Raw genomic sequence first — 27,749 nt, forward strand, 5'->3', positions numbered from 1 at the left:
TCTTTTCTAGGGCTGAGTAGTATTCCATTGTACATATGTGCCACATCTTTATCCATTCATCTGTCAGTGGACATTCAGGTTGTTTCCATGTTTTGACTCTGGTGAGTAATGCTGCTATGAACATAGGATGCATGTTTCTTTTTGAATTAGAGTTTTGTCCAGGTATATGCCTCAGACTGGGATTACTGGATCATATGGTAATTCTATTTTTAGTTTCTGAGGAATCTCCTTACTGTTTTCCATAGTGGCTGTACCAACTTACATCCCAACCAACAGTGTAGGAAGGTTTCCTTTCTCCACACCCTCTCCATCATTTGTTATTTGTAGACTTTATAATGATGGCCATTCTGACAGGTGAAGGTGGTACCTCACTGTTGTTTTGATTTGCATAATAATTAGAGATGTTGAACCTCTTTTTATGTGCTTTTTGGCCAACTGCAATTTTTCTTTGTAGAAATGTCTATTCAGGTCTTCTGCCCTTTTTTTGATTGGGTTGTTTACTTTTTGTTGTTGATTTTTATGAGCTGTTTGTATATTTTGGAAATCAAGCACTTGTCAGTTGCATCGTATACAAATATTTTCTCCCATTCTGTAGGTTGTCTTTTCGTTTTGTTTATGGTTTCCTTTGCAGTGCAAAAGCTTGTAAGTTTGATTAGGTTGAGATATATTCTAAAACAACTGTAGAGTCATAGCCAATGGCAGCAACAGGAGTTGCCCAGGAAGATAGGCAGTAACTCACATCCAAAAGTTTGTTCTGGCATTCTCTCAAAAGAAGTATTATAGTTTTCCTTTTTCTTCTCTAGTGGAATGTAAATAGCACACAGAAAGTTCATCTAAATTCAACATAGTAACATAGCAGCTGCAACATATTTGCCCTAGTCTGCCTCTTCACACATGAAGATATGAGTTAAATCTGCCTGAACATGAAGAGGAATTTTTACCCTGGCATTTGTCTCTCTACCACCTGTCAACATCATCTCTAGAGGCAATACAGAAAATCAGAACTGTTAAGTGCCCTTTGTAAACCATCAGTGACCTGAGAAAAGAGAGAGGGACACAGAGAGAGAGATCTTTTAGTCACTGAGGGAAGAAATTCTTGGAAAGAATCCTCAGAGTAAATGAATAATCTGAGTCTAAAGAGTCACAGTGATTATTTCATTTAGAAGATGATAGAAGAGAAAAAGTCCATTGAAAACAATCTGCATTAGAGTTAAGTGAAAAATGCTCAATTATATCTCTTGTCAGACTGATGGTCAATTCTTCACCTGGGTTCTTAGTGAGTGTTGGATTCATGATTTACAAAGAGCATATTTGACCCCAGGGAAAGCAATTATCATCCTTTTCACAGCAAAGCATTCATGGCTTAAGGTCTCTGCAAGCTGGAAGTAAAAGAATCAATATAATAAAGTCAATTTAAAGGTGTGATTTACGTAATGCTCTCTGGATTCAGGAAATAGGCAAATTCTGATTAATTTTATTAATGAGGGCTACATAGGAACAAAAGGATATAGAATAATAAATAATTGCTAAGGGCTTTCTGTCCTGCTAGAATTGAATCTGCACCTTGAAGCCAGAAAAATAAAATAGCCATGGAGCAGAAATATCACTAACTACTGACTCCTCTCAGGAGTCATTCCATCTTGATCAGTGTTGTCTTCCCAGAGGACAGTAAACAAATAACTTGTTTATTGGTCCTGAGGCATTGCAGTGATGTGCCCACACGGGGCAGCTACTTCCAGAACTGACTTGCTACCCACCTAGTTTACCCCCACGCAGAGCCGAACTTTAATGTAAATTGAATAGCATTACTTGGCACTTGATTCTCTTAGTTTAGCAAAGACAGTGCCTCTCTTTCTGGATGTTTGAGAGGCAAATGCTGTAGAAATCCATTATGTCGCGAAACAAAAACAGTTTGGCAATCAGCCGGTAGCAAGTTTGGAAGCTCCAATTTTAACAGGTTCTTCTTGATGGGTGATCAAAGGATGTTGTGGGAAAAATAAAACAGTAAAGGCTATGACTTTGGGGTTAAAGGATAAAGAGGATGCAAGCCTGGGTGTCAGAGTACTGCAGTTGCATTGAGAGCCCAACTCCCTGGAGTATTCCTCCAGCGCGTGGGATGTATTTTGGAATCCAGGTACTCATCGGTCAACTGTCCCGCCTTCATGTGATAAAAACCTTACACCTCCTTCACTCAGGTCTGTGCCAGAGTCCAGTTTTTATCTTCTGTCTCATGGGAATGATGTTGGGGAAAGTTTTTACAAAGAAGGAATGATAGAATTTGATTGTAACCGTTTTGCAATCCTTAATGAATTATTGGGCTTCCCTGGTAGCTCAGCTGGTAAAGTATCCACCTGCAATGCAGGAGACCCTGGTTCAATTCCTGGGTTGGGAAGATCCCCTGGCAACCCACTCCAGTATTCTTGCCTGGAGAATCCCATGGACAGAGGAGCCTGGCGAATCCCATGGACAGAGGAGCCTGGCGGGCTACAGTCCATAGGGTCGCAAAGAGTTGGACACGACTGAGGAACTAAGCACAGCACAATGAATTACTGGCTCTAAGCAATACTCGTCAATGGCTACCAATATCACAAAAAAGAAAGAAAGCTAGAAGTGATCTATATCTTACTGGTAGTGCATAAGAGCACATAGGAAAGGAAGTTATCTTCACCTCCACCAAAATTAAGCCGGAGTCTGACCACGCCTCAAGATCTAACTAGCACTTTGTAGAAAATAAAAGGGAAGGAGAAACATCATAAATGATACCCTGCAGACACAATGACTAAAATGCAGAATGTAGCAAAGTGTATACTTGGAGACTTCCCTGGTGGTCCAGTGGTTAATAACCCGCCCAGCTCAGAAGATGTGGGTTCAATCCCTGGTTGCAGAACTCAGATCCCACTTGCCGAGAGGCAACTAAACCCGTGACCACAAAAGATCCTGCATGACTCAGTGAGAATTCCCTGTGTACTGCAACTAAGTCCCAATGCAGCCAAATAATTTTTTTTTAAAAAAGAAAAGTGTATAAAGAACTATATCTAAGAAATGAATCTAATTTCTTTAACAATGAGACAGAGATAGAGAATGAGAATGAAGAGACATTTCAACAAATCACAGTGTATGGCCCTCATTTGGATCCCAATGCAGACGATAAACATTTTTGTTTTTAATTTTAAGTGTTTTTTCAAACTGTGGCAAAATATACAGAATATTTACTCTTTCAAAAATTGTATTTATTTTATTAATATTTTGGCTGCATCAGGTCTTAGTTGCAGCACATGGGCTCTTAGTTCCCTGACCAGGGATCAAATATGCACCCCCTGCATTGGAAGTGCAGATTCTTAACCACTGGAGCACCAGGGAAGTCCTAGAATCTTTACTTTTAACCATTTTGAAGTGTACCACTCAGGGGCAGTAAGTCCATTCACATTTCCGTGCAACTGTCACCATCATCCAGCTCCACTATTCTCTCATCTTGCAAACTGAAACTCCATACTCATTAAACAACTCTCATCCCCCCCTGCCTCCTAACCCACTATTCTACCATTTTTTCTACTATGTTTTTGTGAATTTGACTACTCTGGATACCTCAAGTTGGTGGAAGCACACGTATTTCTCTTTTCATGACTGGCTTATTTCACTTGGCCTAATGTCATCAAGGTTCATCCATATTGCAGCATATGACAGAATTTCATTCCTTTTTTAAGGCTGAATAATACCCCATTGTATATATAGACCACATTTTGTCTATTCATTCATCCCTTCTTGGACACTTGGGTTGCTTCCACCTCTCGGCTCTTGTGAATAATGCTGCTGTGAAAAAAAATATTTTGAATCTCTGATCAAAGTGATGTATGATTCTTTGCCTCTTTCCTTTTTTCCTGCTGGTTGGAAGATGCAGACTTTGTGCTCCATGATGTAGGTAAGGACAACATCCCAGAGGTGGTGAAATAATAAGATGGAAGAACCGTAGGTCTCCAGCAAGCATATGGAGCAGTTGTTGTTCAGTCACTGAGTCATGTCCAACTCTTTGAGACCCATGGACTGCAGCATGCCAGGCTTCCCAGTCCTTCACTATCTCCTAGAGTTTGCTCAAACTCGTGTCCATTGAGTCGGTGATGGCATCCAACTATCTCATCCTCTGTTGCCCTCTTCTCCTCCTGCCCTCAATCTTTCCCAGCATCAGGGTCTTCTCCAATGACCTGGCTCTTCGAATCAGGTAGCCAGACTATTGGAGCTTCAACTTCAGCATCAGTCCTGCCAATGAATATTCAGGGTTGATTTCCTTTAGGACTGATTGGTCTAATCTCCTTGCTCTCCAGGAGACTCTCAAGAGTTTTCTCCAGCACCACAGTTCGAAAGCATCAATTCTTCAGCACTCAGCCTCCTTTATGGTCCAACTCTCACATCTGTATAGGACTACTGGAAAAACCATAGCTTTGACTAAATGGACCTTTTTCAGAGCCATCATCAAATCAGTCATTAAAGAAGAGATGAGTAAAGCTAACACTGACAAAGCTATTGCAAGAGCTCTACCTGTAAAAAGGAGCCTTAAACTGAACTTTTTTTTTGTTTTTAAAAGATATATACATATTTATTTATTTATTTGACCACACCAGGTCTTTGATGTGTTTGTGGGATGTTTTAATTGCAGACTGTGGGATCTAGCTCCCTGACCAGGGATAGAACCCAGGTCCCGTGCATGGGGAGCTTGGAGTCTTAGCCACTGGACCATCAGGGAAGTCCCTACACTGAACTTTTCTTGACTCTACCTATTGATATGGGAGGCACAGCTTTGCTTTAGCTAATATTTTCACCTCTCCCTGCATGATCCTGCCCCTGATGTTTGTAGATTTGGGTGGGAAGTCAGATCCATCAATAAGGAAGCCTCTAGCTTTTGCTCTTAGCAGGGATATGGACATAATTCCTCATTGATATTCAGCCCACATGGTTCCCTAGCTTTGAAATCAGCATACTAGTGAGGATCCATCTGTTTAATATGATATTTTAGGACTTAACTGTCATTTGTGATTTTTATCTGGGCACTTTGATCAAGTATTTCAGTGCTGTTTCCTAACTATAATTTTATTTAATATATAAAGTATGATATGACTGTTTTGGTAAATCATATAGGAAAACAAATTGAATTTCATTATTGCAATGACAAATTAAATTTTCTCATACTTTATTTAACACTTTATTCCCAGAGTAATCCCTAATGGGCAATTAAACTGACTTACTGGGACTGAGGGCTTCTAGTAGGCCACAGTAACCATATGTTACATCAGACGTAAGATGCTTAACAAAAGCAATTCCACTGAATTATGTCATCCGTCAGGCAAAATACATGCAGAGTCGTGTCTCATCTCCCAGAAGGAGCAAAGCAATGTGTGTTTATGTGTTTCTATTTTGTTCTGTTTTCTGGTACTGAGTTATCACTTGGTAAATGATCCTATTGTTTTTTTTATTTTATTTTTTTTAATAAATTTATTTATTTTAGTTGGGGGCTAATTACTTTACAATATTGTAGTAGTTTTTGCCATACATTGACATGAATCAGCCATGGGTCTACATGCATTCCCCCTCCTGGACCCCCCTCCCACCTCCCTCCCCATCCCATCCCTCTGGGTCATCCCATTGCCCCAGTCCCGAGCATTTGTCTCCTGCATCGAACATGGAATGGTGTTCTGTTTCACACACGATAATATACATGTTTCAATGCTATTGTCCCAGAACGTCCCACCCTCACCTTCTCCCTCAGGGTCCATAAGACTGTTCTATGCATCTGTGTCTCTTATTCTGTCTCGCATATAGGGTTATCGTTACCATCTTTCAAATTCCATATATATGCATTAGTATACTGTATTGTTGTTTTTCTTTCTGGCTTACTTCACTCTGTATAATGGGCTCCAGTTTCATCCATCTCAATAGAACTGATTCAAATGTATTTTTTTAATGGCTGAGTAATATTCCATTGTGTACATGTACCACAGCTTCTTTATCCATTCGTCTGCTGATGGACATCTAGGTTGCTTCCATGTCCTGGCTATTGTAAACAGTGCTGCGATGAACATTGGGGTACACGCGTCTCTTTCAATTCTGGTTTCCTCGGTATGTATGCCCAGCAGTGGGATTGCTGGGTCATATGGCAGTTCTATTCCCAGTTTTTTAAGGAATCTCCACACTGTTCTCCATAGTGGCTGTACTAGTTTGCATTCCCACCAACAGTGTAAGAGGGTTCCCTTTTCTCCACACCCTCTCCAGCATTTATTGCTTGTAGACTTTTGGATAGCAGCCATTCTGACTGGTGTGAAATGGTACCTCATTGTGGTTTTGATTTGCATTTCTCTAATAATGAGTGATGTTGAGCATCTTTTCATGTGTTTGTTAGCCATCTGTATGTCTTCTTTGGAGAAATGTCTGCTTAGTTCTTTGGCCCATTTTTTGATTGGGTTGTTTAGTTTTCTGGAATTCAGCTGCAGGAGTTGCTTGTATATTTTTGAGATTAATTGTTTGTCTGTTGCTTCATTTGCTATTATTTTCTCCCATTCTGAAGGCTGTCTTTTCACCTTGCTTATAGTTTCCTTTGTTGTGCAAAAGCTTTTAATTTTAATTAGGTCCCATTTGTTTGTTTTTGCTTTTATTTCCGATATTCTGGGAGGTGGGTCATGGAGGATCCTGCTGTGATTTATGTCAGAGAGTGTTTTGCCTATGTTTTCCTCTAGGAGTTTTATAGTTTCTGGTCTTATGTTTAGATCTTTAATCCATTTTGAGTTTATTTTTGTGTATGGTGTTAGGAAGTGTTCTAGTTTCATTCTTTTACAAGTGGTTGACCAGTTTTCCTAGCACCACTTGTTAAAGAGATTGTCTTTTCTCCATTGTATATTCTTGCCTCCTTTGTCGAAGATAAGGTGTCCATAGGTGCGTGGGTTTATCTCTGGGCTTTCTATTTTGTTCCATTGATCTATATTTCTATCTTTGTGCCAGTACCATACTGTCTTGATGACTGTGGCTTTGTAGTAGAGCCTGAAGTCAGGCAGGTTGATTCCTCCAGTTCCATTCTTCTTTCTCAAGATTGCTTTGGCTATTCAAGGTTTCTTATATTTCCATACAAATTGTGAAATGATTTGTTCTAGTTCTGTGAAAAATACCATTGGTAGCTTGATAGGGATTGCATTGAATCTATAGATTGCTTTGGGTAGTATACTCATTTTCACTATATTAATTCTTCCAATCCATGAACACGGTATATTTCTCCATCTGTTTGTGTCCTCTTTGATTTCTTTCATCAGTGTTTTATAGTTTTCTATATATAAGTCTTTTGTTTCTTTAGGTAGATATATTCCTAAGTATTTTATTCTTTTTGTTGCAGTGGTGAATGGTATTGTTTCCTTAATTTCTCTGTTTTCTCATTATTGGAGTATAGGAATGCAAGGGATTTCTGTGTGTTAATTTTATATCCTGCAACTTTACTATATTCATTGATTAGTTCTAGTAATTTTCTGGTAGAATCTTTAGGGTTTTCTATGTAGAGGATCATGTCATCTGCAAACAGTGAGAGTTTTACTTCTTCTTTTCCTATCTGTATTCCTTTTATTTCTTTTTCCGCTCTGATTGCTGTGGCCAAAACTTCCAAAACTATGTTGAATAGTAGTGGTAAAAGTGGGCATCCTTGCCTTGTTCCTGACTTTAGGGGAAATGCTTTCAATTTTTCACCATTGAGGATAATGTTTGCTGTGGGCTTGTCATATATAGCTTTTTTTATGTTGAGGTATGTTCCTTCTATTCCTGCTTTCTCCTATTTTTTTTTAATTGAAGTGTAGTTGATTAACAAAATTTCATTAGTTTCAGATATATAACATGGTTATATATTTTTATAGATTGTCTCCATTTAAAGTTATTACAAAATAATGACTATATTTCCCTGTGCTATATCCTTGTTGTCTATTGTATACATAGTACTTTGTATCTCTCAATCCCCTCCCCCATCTCCCCCACCTCTCTTCCCTCTCCCCACTAATGGCTAATTTATTCTCTGTATCTGTGAGTCTGTTTCTGTTTTGTTACATTCATTTGTTTCATTTTTTAGATTCCAGGTATAAGTGACAACATATGGTATTTGTCTTTCTCTGTCTGACTTATTTCACTGACATAATAACCTTTTAGATATCTACATTGTTGCAAATGGCAGAATTTCATTCTTTTATATGGCTCAGTAGTATTCCACTATATATGTATACACACACACACAGACTTTAGTGGTAACGAATCTGCCTGCTAATGCAGGATACTTGGGTTTGATCCCTGGGTCAGGAAGGTCTGGAGGAGGAAATGGCAACCCACTCCAGTATTCTTGCCTGGAAAACCCCATGGACAGAGGAGCCTGGCGGGCTACAGTCCATGGGGTTGCTAAAGAGTCACACATGATTTAGCGACCACACACACACATCCCACATCTTCTGTATCCATTCATCTGTTGATGGACACAGGTTGCTTCCATATTTTGGCTGTTGTAAATAATGTGCTAAGAACATTGGGGTGCATTATCCTTTTCTAAAAAATTAATTTATTTTTTATTGAAGGATAATTGCTTTTACAGAATTTTGCTGTTTTCTGTCAAACCTCAACATGAATCAGCCATAGGTGCACATATATCCCCTCCCCCTTGAAACTTCCCCCCCCATCTCCCTCCCAAGCATATATCTTTTTAAATTAGTACTTTTGTTTTCTTCAGCTATATGCCCAGGAGGGGAATTGCTGGACCATATGATAGTTCTATTTTTAGTTTTTTGAAGAACTTCTATACTGTCTTCCAGAGTGACTGCCCCAGTTAACATTCTCACCAACAGTGTGTAGTCCCCTTCCTCCACATTCTCACCAACATTTGTATTTGCAGAATTTTTGATGATAGCCATTCTGACAGGTGTGACATGCTGTCTCCTGGTGGTTTTGATTTGCATTTCTCTAATGATTAGCAAAGTTGAGCATCTTTTCATGTGCCAATTGGCTTTATGTATGTCTTCTTTAGAAAAATGTATATGGAGGTCTTCTGCCCAGTAAATGATGTTATTTTGCTACACAGCAAGGAATCACAAAACCTTGTCAATTCGATCTCCTAAATCTATCTATATTTTCCAGTTCATCTGCTTCTCATCTCCACTGCCAGCTTCCTAATGCAAACCACTGTCTCCTCCTACATATATTAGTGCAGTAATGTCTAAACTAGTCTCTTGGTTTCCATTCTGGCCTCTTCCAATCCACCTTTCCCCCCTCCCTCCCCCCCTCAATAGCTAGAGAGATATTTTTAAAAATGTAAATCTGATTATTTTATACTCAAGCTTAAAACTCTTCTTCAGGGACTTCCCTGGTAGTCCAGCGGTTAGGACTCCCAAGTTTCCAATACCAGGGGTCTGGGTTCGATCCCTGGTCAGGGAACTAAGATCCTGCAAGCCACCTGATGTGACCAAAAAAAAAAAAAAACCCAAACCCACTCTTCTTCAGGTGTGTATTTGGGCTGATCTCTTATTCTCTCTCCAACTGGCAGCACGGTCACCGCTTCCCCACTCACTCACTGTGCCCTGCCTGCTGGCATCCCCTCTGTTCCACAGACGCCAACACACAGGTCCCTGCCGAGTTTGCAAATGTGCCTCCCCTTTTTGCAGAACACTAATGATCAAATAAATTATATTGAACATAGAGATAATAAAAAGCCAAAACTCATCACTTCTCAATTATTTTACTGTGTTTTACAATTATCTATGCTCTCTACTCACATTAATGTACCTGTTAGATGCTAATATGCATCTCCACCAACTGTACACTGCAAACCAAGCAAACATTATAAAGCAAGGCTTTTTCTGGGTGTCAGAAAAAGCCAGTTGTTAGATATTTACTAGCACGGCTCTACCTGTAATAAAGCTTTTGTGCTTCCTTTCAATTATTTGAGCCAATAGAATTAATGAAGTTACCAAATAGTTTTCACATTGTAAAGTCTCTTTGTTTTTCTCACTTAATCATGTACCAACTCTGTGAAGTAGGTATAAATAACAATCTCATTTTATAAGCTAGGAAATAGGTGGAGAGATAATGAAATTATTAGGCCAGGAGGCAGCAGAGCTATACTTGAAGCTATGACTCCACAGTTCATGCTCAACGGTGTGCTCCTGCTAACAGCACGAAAACTATTGCAGGGGGTATTTTTGTTTGTTTGTTTGTGTGTGACTGGGGAAGCAAGGACTCTCTCAGGGAAGGTGGGTATTCTGTAAAAGAAAGAACTGAGGGGGTAAAGGAGAGGCAGGGAGAATTCAGAGATGGGGTCTTATAGCATTGGCATGATACTAAAGCAAAATTATCAACCTACACCATTACTAATGTTACTTACTTACCATTGCTGCTGCTGCTGCTGCTGCTGCTGCTGCTAAGTCGCTTCAGTCGTGTCCGACTCTTTGCGACCCCATGGACTGCAGCCTACCAGGCTCCTGCGTCCATGGGATTTTCCAGGCAAGAGTACTGGAGTGGGGTGCCATCGCCTTCTCCATTGCTAATGCAGGGAAAATCTAATTAATTACCACACTGCCATATCCAGTTATAATTTTTGGATGAAAATCTTCACGCTAATAACCAACAAATAATAAGTGTGGCTCATTGAGAAGGATTTTGTAAAAGTTACCAAATTCTAGTTATAAGATGAATAAGCACTTGAGATGTAACTTACAACATGATAAATATAATTGACACCACTATATGTTATATGTGAATATCGTCAAGAGAGTAAATCCTAAGAGTGCTCATCAGAAGGAAAAATGTTTTTCTCTGTTTCTTTAATTTTATATTTTGTATTTTGTATGTATTTAAGATGATGGATATTCACTAAAGTTATTGTGATAATCATTTCAGGATGTATGTAAGTCAAATCATTATGTTGGGCACCTGAAACTTACAGTGTTGTATGTCAATTATATCTCAATAAAACTGAAAGAAAAAAAATTTAAAAAGAAGGACTTTGTGATAGTGATTTTTGTTTGTTTTGGCCGTGCCCCACAGCGTGTGGGATCTTAGTTTTCCAAACAGGGATGGAACCTGCAGCCCCCTGCATTGGAAGCAGGGGTCTTAGCCACTAGACCACCAAGGAAGTCCCAGTGATGGTGCTATTTTTGCCTGTGTGAATGCCCCTGGAGGCAATATTTCCTCTTGGTAGAATGTTTCTGAGTAACTATGAACAAAGAGAATTTCTGTCCTAGAGGGACGTTGGGCCCATATGGGACAGCCAAGGACAAGAATCTGAGAATTGACTCAGCTCCTATTAATATTCTAATTCCCTCAACTCACTTGCAACATCTCCTCCGACTACTGCTTATCCTCTAACGGCTACCTTCTAGAATTGTGGTATTCTAAATTTACAAAACATGGAGGATTCCCTATCGCCTTCTTGAAAAATTTTCAGCCAACAGTGAGTTCTTGAGCCTTCCCTCCTTGATTTGCATTTGTGCCTTCAGCGATTTAATAAAACTTGACTAGTTAGTCTTCTGGGAGAATAAAGTGGTTTTATTTTTATATTTTGGCCACTCTGCATAGCATGATTTGGCCACTCTGCATAGGCTATGGTTTCTCCAGTGGTCATGTATGGATGTGAGAGTTGGACGGTGAAGAAAGCTGAGCGCCGAAGAATTGATGCTTTTGAACTGTGGTGTTGGAGAAGACTCTTGAGAGTCCCTTGGACTGCAAGGAGATCCAATCAATCCATCCTAAAGGAGATCAGTCCTGGGTGTTCATTGGAAGGACTGATGTTGAAGCTGAAACTCCAATACTTTGGCTACCTCATGCGAAGAGTTGACTCATTGGAAAAGACCCTGATGCTGGGTAGGATTGGGGGCAGGAGGAGAAGGGGACGGCAGAGGATGAGATGGTTGGATGGCAACACTGACTCGATGGACATGGGTTTGGGTAAACTCCGGGAGTTGGTGATGGACAGGGAGGCCTGGCGTGCTGCAATTCATGGGGTCGCAAAGAGTCGGACACGACTGAGCGACTGAATTGAACTGAACTGCATAGCGTGTGGGATCTGCACCCTCATTGCTGCAGAAGCACAGTGTCTTAACTGCTGAGTTACCAGGGAAGTTCTGTACGCAGAATTTTGCAGTTTCTTTTTGGGTGCTGAGCTCTGTATCTGTCTGTGATGATTAATTTTATGTGTCAACGTGACTGGGCCTCAGTTTGCCCAAATATTTGATCCAGCATAATTCTGGGTGTGTCCTTTGAGGGTATTTCTGAATGAATTAACATTTGAATCAACAGACTAAGTAAAGAAGATTGTCCTCCTCTATCTAGGTGAGCCTCACCCAATCACTTGAAGGCCAAACTAGATGAAAAGGTTCAGGAAGAGAGAATGCACTCTCTTCGCCTGTCTTCAAGCTGGGACATTTATCATCTCCTGCCTTCAGATTTGGCCTGGAAATTACATCATCATCTCCCCTGCCTCTCAGGCCTTTGAACTCAGACTAGAAGGATACCTTCAGCTCTCCTGGTCTTCAGCTTGTCAACTGCAGATTTTAGGACTTCTCAGCCTCCATAGGGCTTCCCTGATAGCTCAGCTGGTAAAGAATCTGGCTGCAGTACAGGAAGCCCTGGTTAGATTCCTGGGTTGGGAAGATCCCCTGGAGAAGGGAAAGGCTACTCTCTCCAGTTTTCTGGCCTGGAGAATCCCATGGACTGTAGAGTCCATGGGGTCGCAAAGAGTTGGACATGACTGAATGACTTTCACTTTCATTTTCAGCCTCCATAATCATGTGAGTTAATTCCTATACAGTAAATGCCTATCATCTAGCTAGTGAGCTAGCTAGCTAGCTGTGTACTTCTCTGGAGAACCCTGACTAATACAGATATTGGTGCTGAGAGTGATCCTAGAGAACCAGAATATTAAGCATGGGTTTTCTGAATTGGTTCTGGGTTTCTGGAATTGGCTCTCTAATCTCATTAGATCTAAAGATGGTAATGACTCTATCTCCAGTAGTAAAGAGAATACTAATGATCCTTGGCATGTTTGGCAATGTGTGCTCTGTGCTAAGTCACTTCAGTCATGTCTGACTCTTTGTGACCCTATCGACTGTAGACTGCCAGGCTCCTCTATCCATGAGGTTCTCCAGGCAAGAATACTGGAGTGGGCTGCCATGTCCTCCTCTAGGGGATCTTCCTGACCCAGGGATAGAACCAGTGTCTCTCATGATTGGCAATAGAGATACCTAACATATCTGTACTGGATATACCTGACTGCAAGCAGAAATCCAGGGAGGGACTTCCCTGGTAGCTCAGCAGTAAAGAATCCGTCTGCAGTGCAGAAGAGGCAGGACACACAGTTTCGATCCCTGGGTCAGGAAGATCCCCTGGAGGACGAAATGGCAACCCACACCAGTATTCTTGCCTGAAAAATCCCATGGACAGAGGAGCCTTGCAGCTACAGCCCAAAGGGTCGCTAAGAGTCAGATACGACTGAGCGGCTGAGCACGAGCCTGGCAATCCCAGGAGCCTGTGTGAGAATCCCGTATTAAGGGTCTGGGATTATGGTGGAGGGACACAAAGCTGGGTCAGATCTGGGTGCAGGATCTGTTCCCATGTTGGTCTCCAAAGTCCATCTGTGAATCCGCTTCACGGAGCCCACATCCTCTTTTCCTCTCATGGCTCATTAGCATTCTCTTAAAGCTGGAAGGAAATTTGAAAAGGACAAATAGGAGAAGTCTGTTCTTGTTCTACAATGTCTGAGGATGATTGTTCTCCCCAGTCCCTGTAAACACACACACACACATATTAAGACTTCCCATAAGCCATAGATCAAGGCCAATGTCCTAATCCTTTACTCTGAAGTCCACTACGAGGGTGATCTAGGCTACGTTAATTCTCCTCTCTTATGGTCTTATATTTCAATTTATTCCTTTTTTTTTAAGGAGTCAAACTCTTTTTTAAAATTAATTATTTATCTATCTATTTATTTTTGGTTGGGCTGGGTTGTCATTGCTGTGTGTGGGCTTTCTCTAGGTACAGTGAGCCAGGGCTACTCTTAGTTGAGGTTCATGGGCTTCTCACTGCAGTGGCTTCTCTTCCTGCAGAGCACAGGCTCTAGGCACAAGGGCTTCAGTAATTGCAGCTTGCAGGCTCAGTAGTTGTGTCTCATGCGGCTCTAGAGCACAGGCTCCATAGTTAAGGCATACAAGCTTAGTTGTCCCATGACATGTGGAATCTTCCCAGACCTGGGAATGAACCCATGTCCCCTTGCACAGGCAGGCAGATTTATTTCATATCCACTGCACCACCAGGGAAGTCCAGTTTGTTCCTTCTATTTGATCAAAGCTTAAAGCAGCTCTCTTTATCCATTTGTCCTTTTTATATTTTAAGGCCATTTCCTGAGCTGTGACACAAGACTGTGACACAAGAGGTCTTCCTCTTTAAAACATGCCTGATCTCCTGTTTTCCCTGTTAGATTTTCCCAGCTGATCTCAGAGCCCTGACAGCTTTTCCTAGCCCTAGGCTGAACAGACATGGAATTTCTTCAATTCTGTGTATGGCTCTGATGCAGGATTCAATACGTCAGTTGCCATTCTTACAATATCTTACTGTTTGTTTCTTTTCATGCAAATGTTCATTCAGCCAAAGCCTATTGAAATCTGACGTGGTGTCAGCTTTGTGCCAGATGCTTTGATTAAACAACAAGAAAACCCACCATTTCTGCCTAGGAAGAGCTCATAGTCTCGAAAGCAAAGGCAATATGTAAACAAGTATATTATAGCTCATCGTGCTAAGTATCGCACACTGTGACGGGAAGAAAAAACGATCTTCCTCTGGGGGAGCTGATGGAAGGTCTCATAGGAAGAGACATTTCCATTAATCTTTAAATCTAAGTAGGAGCCTGCCAATCAGAAGGCAGTAGGGGAAGAACAGGGCACCTGAGTAAAGGGAATCCAGTGTGCAGAGGCTCTGAAATAATTGAGGAACGTTCTCACATGTTCCAGGAGGTCTGATGGGTTAGGTGGGGTTGGATGTGTGGTGCACTGAGTGCACCACAGTTTGATGAGGTCAAACTGTGAGGGCCTGTGTGGAGAGGACTGCATTTTATTCTAGAGGCGAGAAGAGAGAGGGGAAACTCTTTACGCTCTTTAAGGGGAGTTGAACAATCAGATTTTTCTGTTACATGTCTATTGTCATTGACCTCATAAAAGGGCTCCAAACTTGTGGACACAGCTGGCAAAGGAGAGGGTGGGACAGATTGAGAGCGTAGCATTGACATATATACACTACCATGTGTAAAACAGCTATTAATAGCTCGTGGGTAGTTGCTGTAGAGCACAGGGAGCTCAGGTCAGGGTTCTCTGACAACCTAGAGGGGTGGGATAGAGGTGGGGTTGGAGGGGAGCTCAAAAGGGAGGGGACATATGTATACTCACAGCTGATTCATGTTGTCTTAGAGCAGAAACTAACACAATATTGTAAAGCACTTATACTCTAATTAAAAATAAAAAACAATAGCAAACAAACAAAAAACAAAGGGCTCTGGGTTTTGGAGTGTTAAAGGGATGCACCCTACTCGTTTAATTGAAGGTGATCAGGGTAGCCTTTCAATAAAGACCACTGTGCTAATTCATTTTATTTATTTCTCCTACCTCGTCCTCCAAATGCTGTCTTTTTCTCCTTGGCCAGGTTTGGATATACACTGACAGCCTTTGTCTCTTTAAACCCCGTTTTTCTGTTTTGACACTTTCTTCTGTTACCCTGACCTGGTCTTTATATGTACTGCTGATGTTTGCGCCCATCCCAACCTCTGTTTTAATTACTCAGACACAGCCCCTGGAAGTAGCCACGCCCCCTCAAGAAGTTGCCCGCCGATGAAGTTTGTCCTCAGTAGCGCGCCGTACTGACGGCCGCAGCGCGCAAGCGCAGTTCGCCGCTGCTAGCGGCGTGTGTTCGTCTTTCCCAGGGCTCCCGGCATCCCGGAAGTTGGACTCCGGGCTCTTGACTGTCAACCTCCGGCCAGGGTTCGCTGTGTGCTTCGGTCCCTCGTCCCGCAGTCTCCAGCTCCCGGGGCCGCTGCTCTAAGTCCGCAGGTCTCCACCGGTGACAGACCCATGGCCGAGCGCGGAGAACTCGACCTAACTGGCGCCAAACAGAACACCGGAGTGTGGCTGGTCAAGGTAAGGTTTGGCGTGGCTCCCGCTTGCGCTCCTCTTTTAAAGTAGTTTAAGTGACTTGAGGGGAGAAGGAAATGGCAACCCACTCCAGTACTCTTGCCTAGGAAATTCCATGGATGGAGGAGCCTGGTGGGCTCCAGTCCATGGGGTCGCAAAGGGTCGGACACGACTGAGCGACTTCAGTTTCTTTCTTTCTGTAGTTTCTTTTGGAGAAGGAAATGGCAAGCCACTCCAGTGTTCTTGCCTGGAGAATCCCATGGACAGAGGGGCTTGGTGGGCTGCAGTCCAAAGAGTCAGACACAACTGAGCAACTAACACACACACACACACACACACGCACGCACACGCACACGTGACTTGAGACCGTCCCACTTCGTGCGCCTTTTAAAGCTCATTACGGCTCTCTCCTTAGAGCTTCACTTACCTTGAAAGGCAGGGTTGGTTAGTAGGCTTGTTTGCAAACGAGGACATTAGTTCAGGGACACCCAGTGTGTTTCAGCCAACTAAGAGGCTGAACGTGCCTGGAATGGATCTCCTTATCCCACGACCTGGTTTTTCTGGGCTCCTGTTTTGATGGCCCCCCAGTTTGAGTATTTTACCCCAGACTGAAGAATTTCTTCATCTCCTCTTGGTGAAACTGATTTCAGTCATCAGTCTCTGTAAGAAAGTTGAGCGTTTGCTTTTTGGGTAGTTTTCTGAGCCAGAAAGTAGAACTGATCCCTGCTATCCTGGTGGCTCAGATGGTAAAGCGTCTCTCTGCAATGCAGGAGACCCGGGTTCGATCCCTGGGTGGGGAAGATCCCCTGGAGAAGGGAATGGCAACCCACTCCAGTATTCTTGCCTGGAAAATCCCGTGGTCGGAGGAGCCTGATAGGTTGCAGTCCATGGGGTCGCAAAGAGTTGGACACGACTAAGCAACTTCACTTTCACTCCTAAAATGTTCTTTCAGGTTGATGGCTCTTATGGAGTTCCCAGGAGAGCTGAGCGAGCTCTGAACTCAGGGAGGGAGAGACTGTGGACTGGAGTGTTCTTTTAGAGCTCCACTGGGTCTCGGGTGAAACTGATTGTCGGTAATTTTTTTTTTTTTTTGGTGAAGGCAGCATTTTGATTAACCCTTAGTAAGTATTTACTGGGCTTCCGTTGTGGGTCAGTTGGTAAGGAATCCACTTGCAATGCGGGAGACCTGGGTTTGATCCCTGGGTTGGGAAGATCCCCTGGAGAAGGGAAAGGCTACCCACTTCAGTATTCTGGCCCAGAGAATTCCATGGACTGTATAGTCCAAGGGGTTGCAAAGAGTGTGACACGACTGAGCAACTTTCACTTCTTCACTTAGTGAGTACACTATTTGTACCTTAGTTTTTCATATTGGGGACTGTTGTTTCTTAGGAAGTTTTCATAAGACGTGTATATTCAAAATGTGATTATGACAATCTTGAAAACTCAAGTAAAACAGAGAGACCTTTGGTTTGTTAGATTTTTAGAAAGCTTTTATCACATGTCTGAGTTTTTATCAGTTAAATCTGAGAGGCCCTTCCAGTCTTCCTCTCTGATGTAGCTCCCTTATGATTCAGTTCAATTCAGTTCAGTCGCTCAATCGTGTCTGACTCTGTGACCCCATGGAATGCAGCACACCTGGCTTCCCTGTCCATCACCAACTCCCGGAGCTTACTCAAACTCACGTCCATAGAGTTGGTGATGCCATCCAACCATCTCATCTTCTGTTGTCCCCTTCTCCTGCCCTTATGATTGTTCACTAGCATGTTGAACCTGTACTAACATTTTTCAAAGCACACAGACAGTCATATTTCACGAGACTAGGCTTCTTGCCTGTCACACCCAGAACTGTGTTTGGCAGAAGATAATGTGATGCATGCATGAATGAATGAACTCTTATTCTTCATCCCTAGCCTTAGTCTCGGGTGCTGATTTGACTTATCACAGTGATATCAGTGTGATTTAAAATGCTGGGGTAACTGAGCATCTCTTTCCTCCTGCATGCTAAATGGAGAGATATCATTAGGGAGGAGATCTCCTTTGCAGATGGAAAGAGCTTGAAAAGATGGCGAGAGCTTGAGGTGATGTGTTGTGCTTGGAGTACAGTAGGTGCTTAATAAATGTTGTTTTCCTTACAGAGGTTTGGATGGGGGGCCCATAGTATCTCCGTAGTATACCATGGAGAGTGGTTCTGAAATGCAGAGTGAAAATGCACGGTAACATGGTGTGGGCTGGAAAACAAAGAGAACATCATGCCTAGAGTAGCGGATTGGGACTATATGCTGATGTTGTCATGTTGTGAAATGGGGATTTTTAACTCGAGTCTACAGGAAATGAGGAGACTCTTGGAGGGTTTTGAGTAAGGCAGGGGTACAAATGATTATTTTAGGGGGAAAAAAAAAGCTTGAAGAGAAGATAACCAGAGTCAAAATTAGAAAATTATCACAGGATCCTAGTGATTTGATAATGAAGTCTCAGGAGTTAGGGAAACTTTTTCAGCAAAAATTGTCAGGATGTGGTGACTGACTAAGTGAGGATGTAAAAGAAAGTTATGAATCTAAACTAAAGTTACGGAATTTTAGTGTTCTCTCTTATATGGCCATTTGAATACATTTTATTGCTTTAAAAAGAAGTCTTACTAATTCAAATTAGAATTTGAATAGAACCGCATACGATTTTAAATCTTTTCAGTATACATTCGTATTTCTTATTATAAATCATGCTTTGAGTTCTGATCTTTGAGGATCATTTGTTGCAAAATATGTGAGTTCCTAGAGTTTTGCAAGTTTACGGGCCATTTTGTTCATAGTTAATTTGTTCATTATTAATTTCATCATTAGACAAGTAAAGAAAAGGATAAGTACAGTAAGAGTTATACATACAAGATATCTCAGAGTTTTAAGCAGTAAAAAAGTTATCTGGCGGGTCAGGGAAGACTTCCTGGGGAAGCTGACATTTAAGAAGAGCCTATGGAGTTGATTAGTTAGGGGGAAGAAAAAAAGTTCCGAGCAGGGCTGGTGAGTGTGTTCAGGAAAAGGCAAATAGAGTGGAAGATTGTGTACCAGACTGTCCACTACCTGTATCTGTTCTGACCAGTGAAATGCTGTGGGGAGAGAGCAGTTGCCCAGGTGGCGGTGGTCAGGCTCTCTCGCCCCACCCCACTCACATCCTGGGATCGTTTGTGGCGCTGCGCACGCGCGTCGTGGTGTGGTCTATACAAGCACCACCTGAGAAGCTCCTGCAGTCGAGGTGAGTCTAGTTGAGTCGGGCAGTCGTTGCTGCTGTGTCAGCCATTAGAAAATGAAGCATGTCCGCGTTGCTTCTACAAATAAAGACTATCTGCAGTCCCTGAGGTGCCTCGCATCTTCGTCCAGCTTCCCCACCCATGCCTTGCCTACCCTGGGGTCAGCGAACAGTGAGATACAACAAGACAAAGGCCATTTCTGGAGTTCTGAATACCTTAAATCTACAAGAGAATGATCTAAATAAGTTTTGATAGATAATAGATGTGACTGGATTTAACTTTACAATAGATGTCACCTGCTCAAAAAAACATGAACAACTACAGTTTTTCCCTGGTCAGGGAGCTCATCCCTTGTAGTGGGCATCCCCCAGTTCCTGTTGCTCAGTCTTTGCCACTGTCAGGTTGCCAGCCGGTCACAGTACTACTGTTGCACACTGTATACCAAATCATGATCTAAAAGTGATATTTAAGAACATTTTAGCGTAGTTCTGTTGTTGGCTTCCAACACTTAGACTTCTGGAAAAGTCATCTTCTTTGGTTATGGTTGCCTGGAGGGTAGGGTACCTGATGGGGAAGAGGAGGAAATAAAGCTCGCAGCATTTTTAGGAGTGGTGGGGTTTTTGTAAGTAATGAATATCCTATCAGAGCTTGAATGATAAGAAAACTACCTTTCTTGGAGGAAATGGACAAGAAGTATTGACAAGCATTGCTGTAGGTTCAGCCAACAACTTTCTGGCCAGCAAAAAGATGTGTTTCAGGTCCCATCAGCCTTCCTCTTGTAAGCATTTTGATTGATGTTTGTTGGAGGAGAGAATTAGGACTGAAGGGACAGACATCATCCTCTGTTAATGTTGGGTTCTCCATTCAGTAGCTCAGTTGGTAAAGAATCCACCTGCAATGCAGGAGACCCCGGTTCGATCTCTGGGTTGGGAAGATCCGCTGCAGAGCGGATAGGCTACCCACTCCAGTATTCTGGCCTGGAGAGTTCCATGGACTGTATAGTCCATGGGGTCACAAAGAGTCGGACACGACTGAGCAACTTTCACTTTCATTCAACACCTCAAAAGCCATCAAGCTTAGCTTTTCTTTTTTCACAGCCAAATAAGCAGTTGGACATTGGCAGCCAGAGAGAAAGCTATCTACCAGGGAGAGATGAAACTGGAATGGTGATACCCCAAAGCCTTGCAGGAGAAAAAGAAACTTATAATGTGCCAAGTATTTTACAAAGCAAACCTGTGAAGTAGGTACTAATTATCTATATTTTTCAGATGGTAAAATTGAGGCTTAGGGAGGTTAATTATCCTGCCCAAGCATGGAACAGTGATTCAAATTTAGGTCTGTTTGGCTACAAAGCTTATGCCAAGAATAGGAAATGTACCCCCCCCCCCCCTTGGGTCTCTTTAATGAGTCTGTCTTCTCCCAGGAGAACAGAAGTGGGAGGGTGGGGAATTTGTTTTTATGGCCTTGGGTCTTGTCAGTTCAATACATTGACCTTCCAGACAACATGTGAATAAAAGCTGCCTGATGTATGTTGGATTCCCAGGGAAGCTGGTTCTGAGGTGATGAGCATGCAGGGGTTTGTTTCACAGTGCTGTTGGGATCATCCTCTGTGGAAGGAAAAGGACTTAGGCAGGATTGGGCACAGGGTGGTTTGCCCCGGGAGGAGTGCGTGATCGTGGTCAACTCTTCAGTGGAAGCGCTTCCAAAGAGAGCTAAGAACTGCGGGCTGTCTGTGGCCGCACTCCCAGCAGCTCGCGGGATAAGGCCTTCATTCCTAAATGAAGTGGGTGCCAGGTCAGTGTCCACACAGTGCTCTTAATTTGCTTGTATACCCTGGGAGAAGCATGGCTTTGGAGGCTAGTTGTTGGGGAGCTAGATACTTGATGAAGCAAAGCTGGCAAACAAGCTTAGGGGAGTAACCTCTGTATATACCACCTTGGCCCCTTGGCTTCAAAGGCGCAGTTGACCTGACTACTCTGTAGCCTGAGTGGGTGGGCAGGCCGATTGATTTATTCAACAAGCTTTCTGTGATCACCAGTCATTTGTTCTAGGCTCTGAGTACGTTACTGTGGGCAAGAACAGACAGGGTCCGTACTCTGTAAACTAGAGTCTGTAGTGCGCTCCCTGAGACAGACATCAGGCAACACTGGGACTAATGAAAACAGTTATACACAGATTGATAAGGTCACTGAAGAAAGAAATACTGTTTTGTGAGTGTGAATAACAAAGGAACACAGTCTAGAGGTCAAGGGACTTTCTCTGAGAAAATAATGCTGAAGTGAGTCATTTGCTGTCACTCTCCCTGGTCTTGGGAAATCTGAGAAAACAGACCCTGTTGTACCTGTTTTCTTGTCTCCATCTGCCTTTCTTTAGTAAATGTGGAGACAGTGGAAACAACACAGCTATCTCACAAGAGACAAGCTGACGAGAGTGTTCGGGGGAAATTTACTCAGAATTCAGGTGTTCTCATCTAGAAACAAAGGTAATTATGTGAAGAGATGATATGTTAATTAGCTTGACTGGCTTAATTGTTTCATGTGCATATAAAACCATCTTGTACACCTTAAATATACAGCTTTATTTAAAGATAAAATGTAATGTTTTAATTAAAAATACCAGCTATCCAAAAAAATTTTGGAGCCTTGGAACCATATATATCATTATTTTTTCCTTTTCCTTCTTCCTTTTTTTTCACTAAATACTTATTGATTTATTTTTGGTTGTGCCGGGTCTTCGTTGCTGTGTGTAGGACTTCTCTAGCTGTGGTGGACGGGCTTCTCATTGCGGCGGCTTCTCTGGTTGCAGATCGTGGGCTCGGGTGAATGGCCTTTGGTAGCTACAGTCACTGGCTTAGTTGCCCTGGGGCATGTGGGATCTTCCTGGACCAGGGATCGAACTAGTGTCCCATGCATTGCAAGGTGGACTCCTAACCACTGGACCACCAGCGAAGACCTCTTCCCAACTTAACGCGTTGGAGCTTTTGGGAAGCCCATTTCCATAATCTCTTGGTGTAAAAAGTTATATATGATTGACATACAATCATAATTGTATTCTACTAGTTTTCATTACAAGGGTATAGTATTTTGGCAGCCTTTTGAATTAAATAAGCTAGTAGGTTTACCTTAGGAACTTTCAGTTTTATTTTAATAATGATGACAATGCAGTATGAGTTCTAAACTTTATCAATTAACTTCAGGCACATAATCTTTTTTTTAAGTTGGCCAGTTGCTTGTATTAGATTCAATTATTGTACTGAATATGATTCTTAATTTTATTTTATAATACGTAGTTACTTCACTTAGAACTGTTGTCTTGTTTGATGGCCTAAATTGTGGTCTCAGGCAGTTTGACCACAGGGTCTTCTGACCTGGTTAATGTATTGAAGAGCTATGGTCTCTGCAGGAGCTCTGAAACATTCTTGTCTTCCCTTTACCTTAGCAGCATGTCAGGGAACCAGCAATAAGGGGACAGTGACAGGCTGGAAAATGTTTCACTGTACTGTTGGGGTTTTCCCCTTCTCCCCCTTATTTTAAGGTAGATCTCTGAAATAAGGTTTCCCTTTGAGAATGCAATGAGATTTATTAAAGTTAAATTCTATAGCCTGGACTTATTCTAATAACACCATCATTCTTGTTACATTAACAGTAGCTAATGTTTCTTTAACAGTATCCAGTCATTAAAATAATAACTATGTTGCTACCACATGCTAGTCTGTTCTTCATGTTAGGGATGTGGCAGTAAGCAAAACAGACGAAACACCTGCCTCATGCAGGTTGCATTCTAATGGAGGGAGAATGAACAGTAAACAGAGAAGTGTATAGCAAGTGCTGAGTGCTCTGAAGAAAAATAAATCAGGGTAAAGAGTGCAGAAAGTAGCTGAGGATGCTATTTTATTTTAATAAGGTAGGAAAGGGCCTCACTGATAAGGTGGGCCTTGAGCAGAGACCTGAAGGAAGTTATGGGGATGCCCTTCACATATCTGGGGGAAGAACGTTCCAGACAGAAGTAACAGCAAATCAAAGGCCCTCAGATGGGATGGTGCTGGGAATGTTGATAGATCTGTGTGGTTAGAATCAAGTGAGTGAAAGTAGTAGGAGGTGAGGCTGTGGATCTCAGGGGGCTGAATCATCTAAGACGTTATAGGATTTTTACAGTGAATGCCATGGGAGGCTAGTAGCCATAAGAGGAGCCATGGATGGTGATGGTGGAGCCGGACTGCCTTGGTTAGAATCCTCGCTTCACCACTAGTAATTGAGAGACTTTGGACGAATGATAACTTTTTGGTGCCTTACTTGCTTGTCTGTGAAATGGGATAATAATAAAGTTGTTATGAAGATCAAGTGAGGTAAAATTTTTAAGTGCTTAGAAAAGTATCTGGCATGTAGTAAGCACTATGTTGATGTCTGTTAAATAAACTGAAAGGCTTTGAGTAGAACAGGGTCATCTGACGTATGTTTTAATATGGTCACTCTGGCTGCTGTATTGAGACTAAAGTGGACGTGGACAATAATCATACAAGAGATGATGATGGCTTGGATTAGGATGGTAGCCCTGGAATTGGTGAGAAGGACGTGGAGTCCAGATATAGTTTGAAGGTATTGCTGACAGGCTATGTCTGTTGATTGGATGTGGAATGTGAGAAAAAAGGAGCTATTCAGGGTAAGTCCATGGTTTCAGACTCAGTACCTGGAAGGATGGAGTTGACTTTTACTACGTTATGGAAGGTTGCAGGAGGAATAGGTTCATGAGTAAGAATCAGAGTTCTTGAGTGGAGATGTTGAGTTTGAAATGTCTCCTGAATATTCAGATGGAGAGTTTTGAGTAAGCAGCTGGTTGTATAATTTGGGACTTGAGGGGAGAGTTGTAAATTTGGGAGCTGTAGTTACACAGATGGTATTTAAAGTCTTGGGATCAGATGAGGTTACGTAAGAATGAGTGTGGACAAAGAGGAGAGGCTTGAGGACTGAAATCAGGGCCCTCTCAGGTTAAAAGATCAGGAAGATGAGAATCTAGATGTGTGGAGACTGAAAAAGGAAGGTCTGGAGAAGTGGGAGGAAAATCAAGAGAGACTGTGGTGACCTGACGCCAAGTGAAGAAAGCATTTGAAGAAGGAGACAATAGATTCTCAGATATTTCTGACAGGTCTGCAAGATGAGGACTGAACGTTGGCTTGACATTGCGGAGAGCTTTGTAACCATGGGCAGCTGTGTCAGTGGAGTGGTGGAGGGGAGCGCCTGTCTAGAGCAGAACACAGCGGCAGCGGAGGAGCTGTGGTCAGCCAGCAGAGGCAGCTCACTCAAAGGGCCTCGCCGTGGAGAGAGGCAGAGACACGGGACAGGGGGTGGGAAGGATGAAGGGTGAAGGTCCCACCCAGGGGTGTGACCACGAGTCCATCTGCTCACTTCCCCGTGCCTCAGTTTCCTCACTTGTAAAATGGAAAAAATAAACTGATTGTGTGAGAATTAAATGGTTAATATATTTAAAACATTTAAAAACGGGCTTGTCACTTAATGTGTTTGTTATCTATTGCTATATATATATCACCACAGGCTTAGTAGCATAAAATAATAGCCTGTAGTTTTGATATCATAGTTTCTGTGGTTCAGGAGTTTCCTGGCGCGGCTTAGTTGGGCAGGTACAGTCAGAGTGTCAGCCAGGGCTGGACTCTTCAGCCGAAGCTGTGACTGGGGAAAGATTGTTTCTGGGGCTCCGTGGTTGGCAGAATTCAGTTCCTCCAAGGTTTGTTGGGTCGAGGGCCCAAGTTCCTAGCTGACTCTTGGCTGGAGCCGGCTCTTAAAGTTGCTTGCTACCTGGGCTTCTCCAGCATGGCAGCCTGCTTCATCAGAGAGTGCAAATTGAGAAACCAGTGAGAGAAGCAAGACAGAGATCACAACATTATGTAACCTAATTGCAGAAGTAACATCCTGTCCATCACCTTGCCGTGTTGTATCAATCAGGGGGAAGTCACTCGCCCTGTTCTCACCCAAGGAGAGGCAGTTACACAAGGGTGCAAGTATCAGTGGGTGGGGATCGTTGAGGGCCATCTTAGAGTCTTCTGCCACTTTTGGTAAGGTCTGTGTTCCCTGGTGGCTCAGACAGTAAAGAATCTGCCTGCAATGCAGGAGGCTTAGGTTCGATCCCAGGATCAGGAAGATTTTCCAGGAGAAGGGAATGGCTACCCACCCCAGTATTCTTTCTTGGAGAATTCCATGGACAGAGAAGCTTGGAAAGCTATGTATAGTCCATGGGATTGCAAAGCGTCGGACACTGCTGGGCAACTAACACTTTCACTTTGGGCTTCCCTGGTGGCTCAGGTGGTAAACAGTCTGCCAGCAATGCAGGAGACCTGGGTTTGATCCCCTGGAGAAGAGAATGACAGCCCACTCCAATATTCTTGCCTGGAGAATCCCAGGGACAGAGTAGTCTGCTGGGCTTGGGGTTCACCAGTCCTTGGGGTCGCAAAGAGTTGGACATGACTGAGCCACTAACACACACACATCATCATTGTTATTCTGTTGGGAGAATAAAGAAAGGAGTGGAGGGAAGAAAGGGTAGCATTGAAGGAAGATGTCCTAGGTTAGACTATAGGGAAAAATTCAGTGCGCATGTGGAGGGGATGGCCACAGTTCATCTGTAAAGAGGGGAGAGCAGAGTCACACTTACCCTGTGGCTAAGTGGTAGACTTAGAAGCTTTCTTTTGATGGTTCAGTGGAAGAGGAAGTCGCGTTATCATCTTGGAGGGAAGAGGAAGCAAGAGGTGTTACAGGGTTGAGGAGTGAAGTGAACGTGTGGCCTGTCTGCCGTGGTTTTCCCACTGCAGTTGACAGATGACCAAGGAGAGGGAGTTAAATCGCCCAGCATCTTGAAGGGCTTACTTGATGTTAGTTGCCAAGGGTTTCAGGGGAGACCATTTAGCAAGGTTGTTTTTCTTCAGATGCTCAGGTGCAAGTGTGGAGGAGGAATAACACAATCAAATAAAACAATAAATAGATTAATTAATAAGATAAGCAATATTACTAGTATCACTTGGCTTTAATCAGGATTAGGTTCTGCGAGGCCAGTATAATGGAGGGAGTTAGAGACAAGAGAATGATTATAATGACGGGCTGTGAAATGTAGTTCCATCAAAGAGAGAAGGAAGGACATAAGCAGATAGGGACAGAGTCAGTGATGTGAAGGATGGAAGAATTGTTGGAGCTGCACTGAGGAGAGAGAGGGTCAGGGAGTTAGGAGACGGTGGTCAGAAGGGTTTCTTGAAATACAGTTTATGGAAAGGGTACTGTTCTTGATAACGAGAAAGTCTTAACAGTATTTGAATCAGAAACTTGGAATATGATGAAGAAAAGCCACCATCTTTCCCCTAAGGACTTTATTAGGAAGTGTAGCTTGCGATTGATTGTTAGAGCAAGGCTGCTATCTGTAGAACTCCATTTCCTCTTTGTGTTAGAGTGATTGACAAGAAGATTCCCTTGGGCTAAAAATCAGACAATTTCAGAAGCAAAGGCCAACTTGTTAGGCAGGATTTCAAGATTGAGGCCATGAAGTAATAATTTACATAGTCTGAGGATTCAGGGTTTTATTTGATGTAACAGTATTTGCCCAGGTCAGTTTCACATCTTGTATTTAGTTCTGACAGGTAATGTTGACATTTGCTTCTTTGACTCACCGTGACAGCACCTTGAGTTTCCTTTGTGGGCACCACCGGTCCCCCTTTTCAGTCTGGTGATTCTAAGGGTGTTGACTGTTGCTCCCCAGAGGTGTCACTGGCTCAGGCTGGCAGTGCAAGAATCTCATCTCTGGTTCAGTAACAGGCCAGACGAAGGACCCGTGACCTGGTCAGAGCCACAAGAGAAAAACGATTTTGCTGGGAATTTGGGGAAGAATTCTTGTTCTTCAAGACTGGCTTTAGCCGTCGTGCTACATACAGGGGAAGGCTGTCAAAGAAGTGAGTCAGTGTGGTGAGGAGAAGAGCTGAGAGATGGTGAGAGTCCTGGTGACGGTATTTGAGCCCTTAATCAGGCCACCTTAACACTGCTTCCGGAATATTTAGTTACTTTTGCCAATAAATCTTCTGTATGCCTGAGTGGGTTTTCTTCTCATCTGTAAGCAGACCTAGTAGATCTCATCAAAGCAGACCTAATAGATAGGTATAGTTATCGTAAGGAATTTGCCAAATCCTCTAAGCTTGCATGAATAAGTGGAGTGCAGTATAGTTGAAACTTTAAGATACAGAATCTTCAAAACTCCTTTTCCTTTAGAGGATCTATGGTATGTAAAGGATGGTGTAGCAAAGAGAGCATTTGACCAGTCTGGAGTCTTTGACTAATACTAGCTAACCATGT

General features: G+C 42.7%; 2 protein-coding genes across 6 annotated transcripts in view; both read left to right on the forward strand.

Moving 5' to 3' along the window:
• The window catches only part of GPALPP1 (GPALPP motifs containing 1), a 127,380-nt gene extending 105,491 nt beyond the window's left edge, over positions 1-21,889 (forward strand). The window contains exons 10-11 of one of the 2 annotated variants that reach the window (XR_014070539.1): positions 20,505-20,647; positions 21,781-21,889. The gene's annotated coding sequence lies outside the window, so the exon portion shown is untranslated. Of the gene's footprint in view, positions 1-15,819; positions 16,173-20,504; positions 20,648-21,780 lie in introns of those variants that run through there. The other variant, XR_014070538.1, reaches the window with a different exon arrangement.
• GTF2F2 (general transcription factor IIF subunit 2) overlaps positions 15,905-27,749 on the forward strand; it is a 179,443-nt gene continuing 167,598 nt past the window's right edge. For all 4 annotated transcript variants that reach the window (XR_014070542.1, XR_014070543.1, XR_014070541.1 and 1 more), the window contains exon 1: positions 15,905-16,172. Coding sequence is in view for 1 of the 4 variants with exons in the window: in XM_081547372.1 (XP_081403498.1) it covers positions 16,107-16,172 (66 nt within the window). In the remaining 3 variants the exon portion in view is untranslated. The remainder of the gene's footprint in view (positions 16,173-27,749) is intronic.

This window comes from Giraffa tippelskirchi, chromosome 12 (genome assembly GCF_054371585.1).
Source record: "Giraffa tippelskirchi isolate mGirTip1 chromosome 12, T2T-mGirTip1v1.2.pri, whole genome shotgun sequence".
Taxonomy (NCBI): domain Eukaryota; kingdom Metazoa; phylum Chordata; class Mammalia; order Artiodactyla; family Giraffidae; genus Giraffa; species Giraffa tippelskirchi.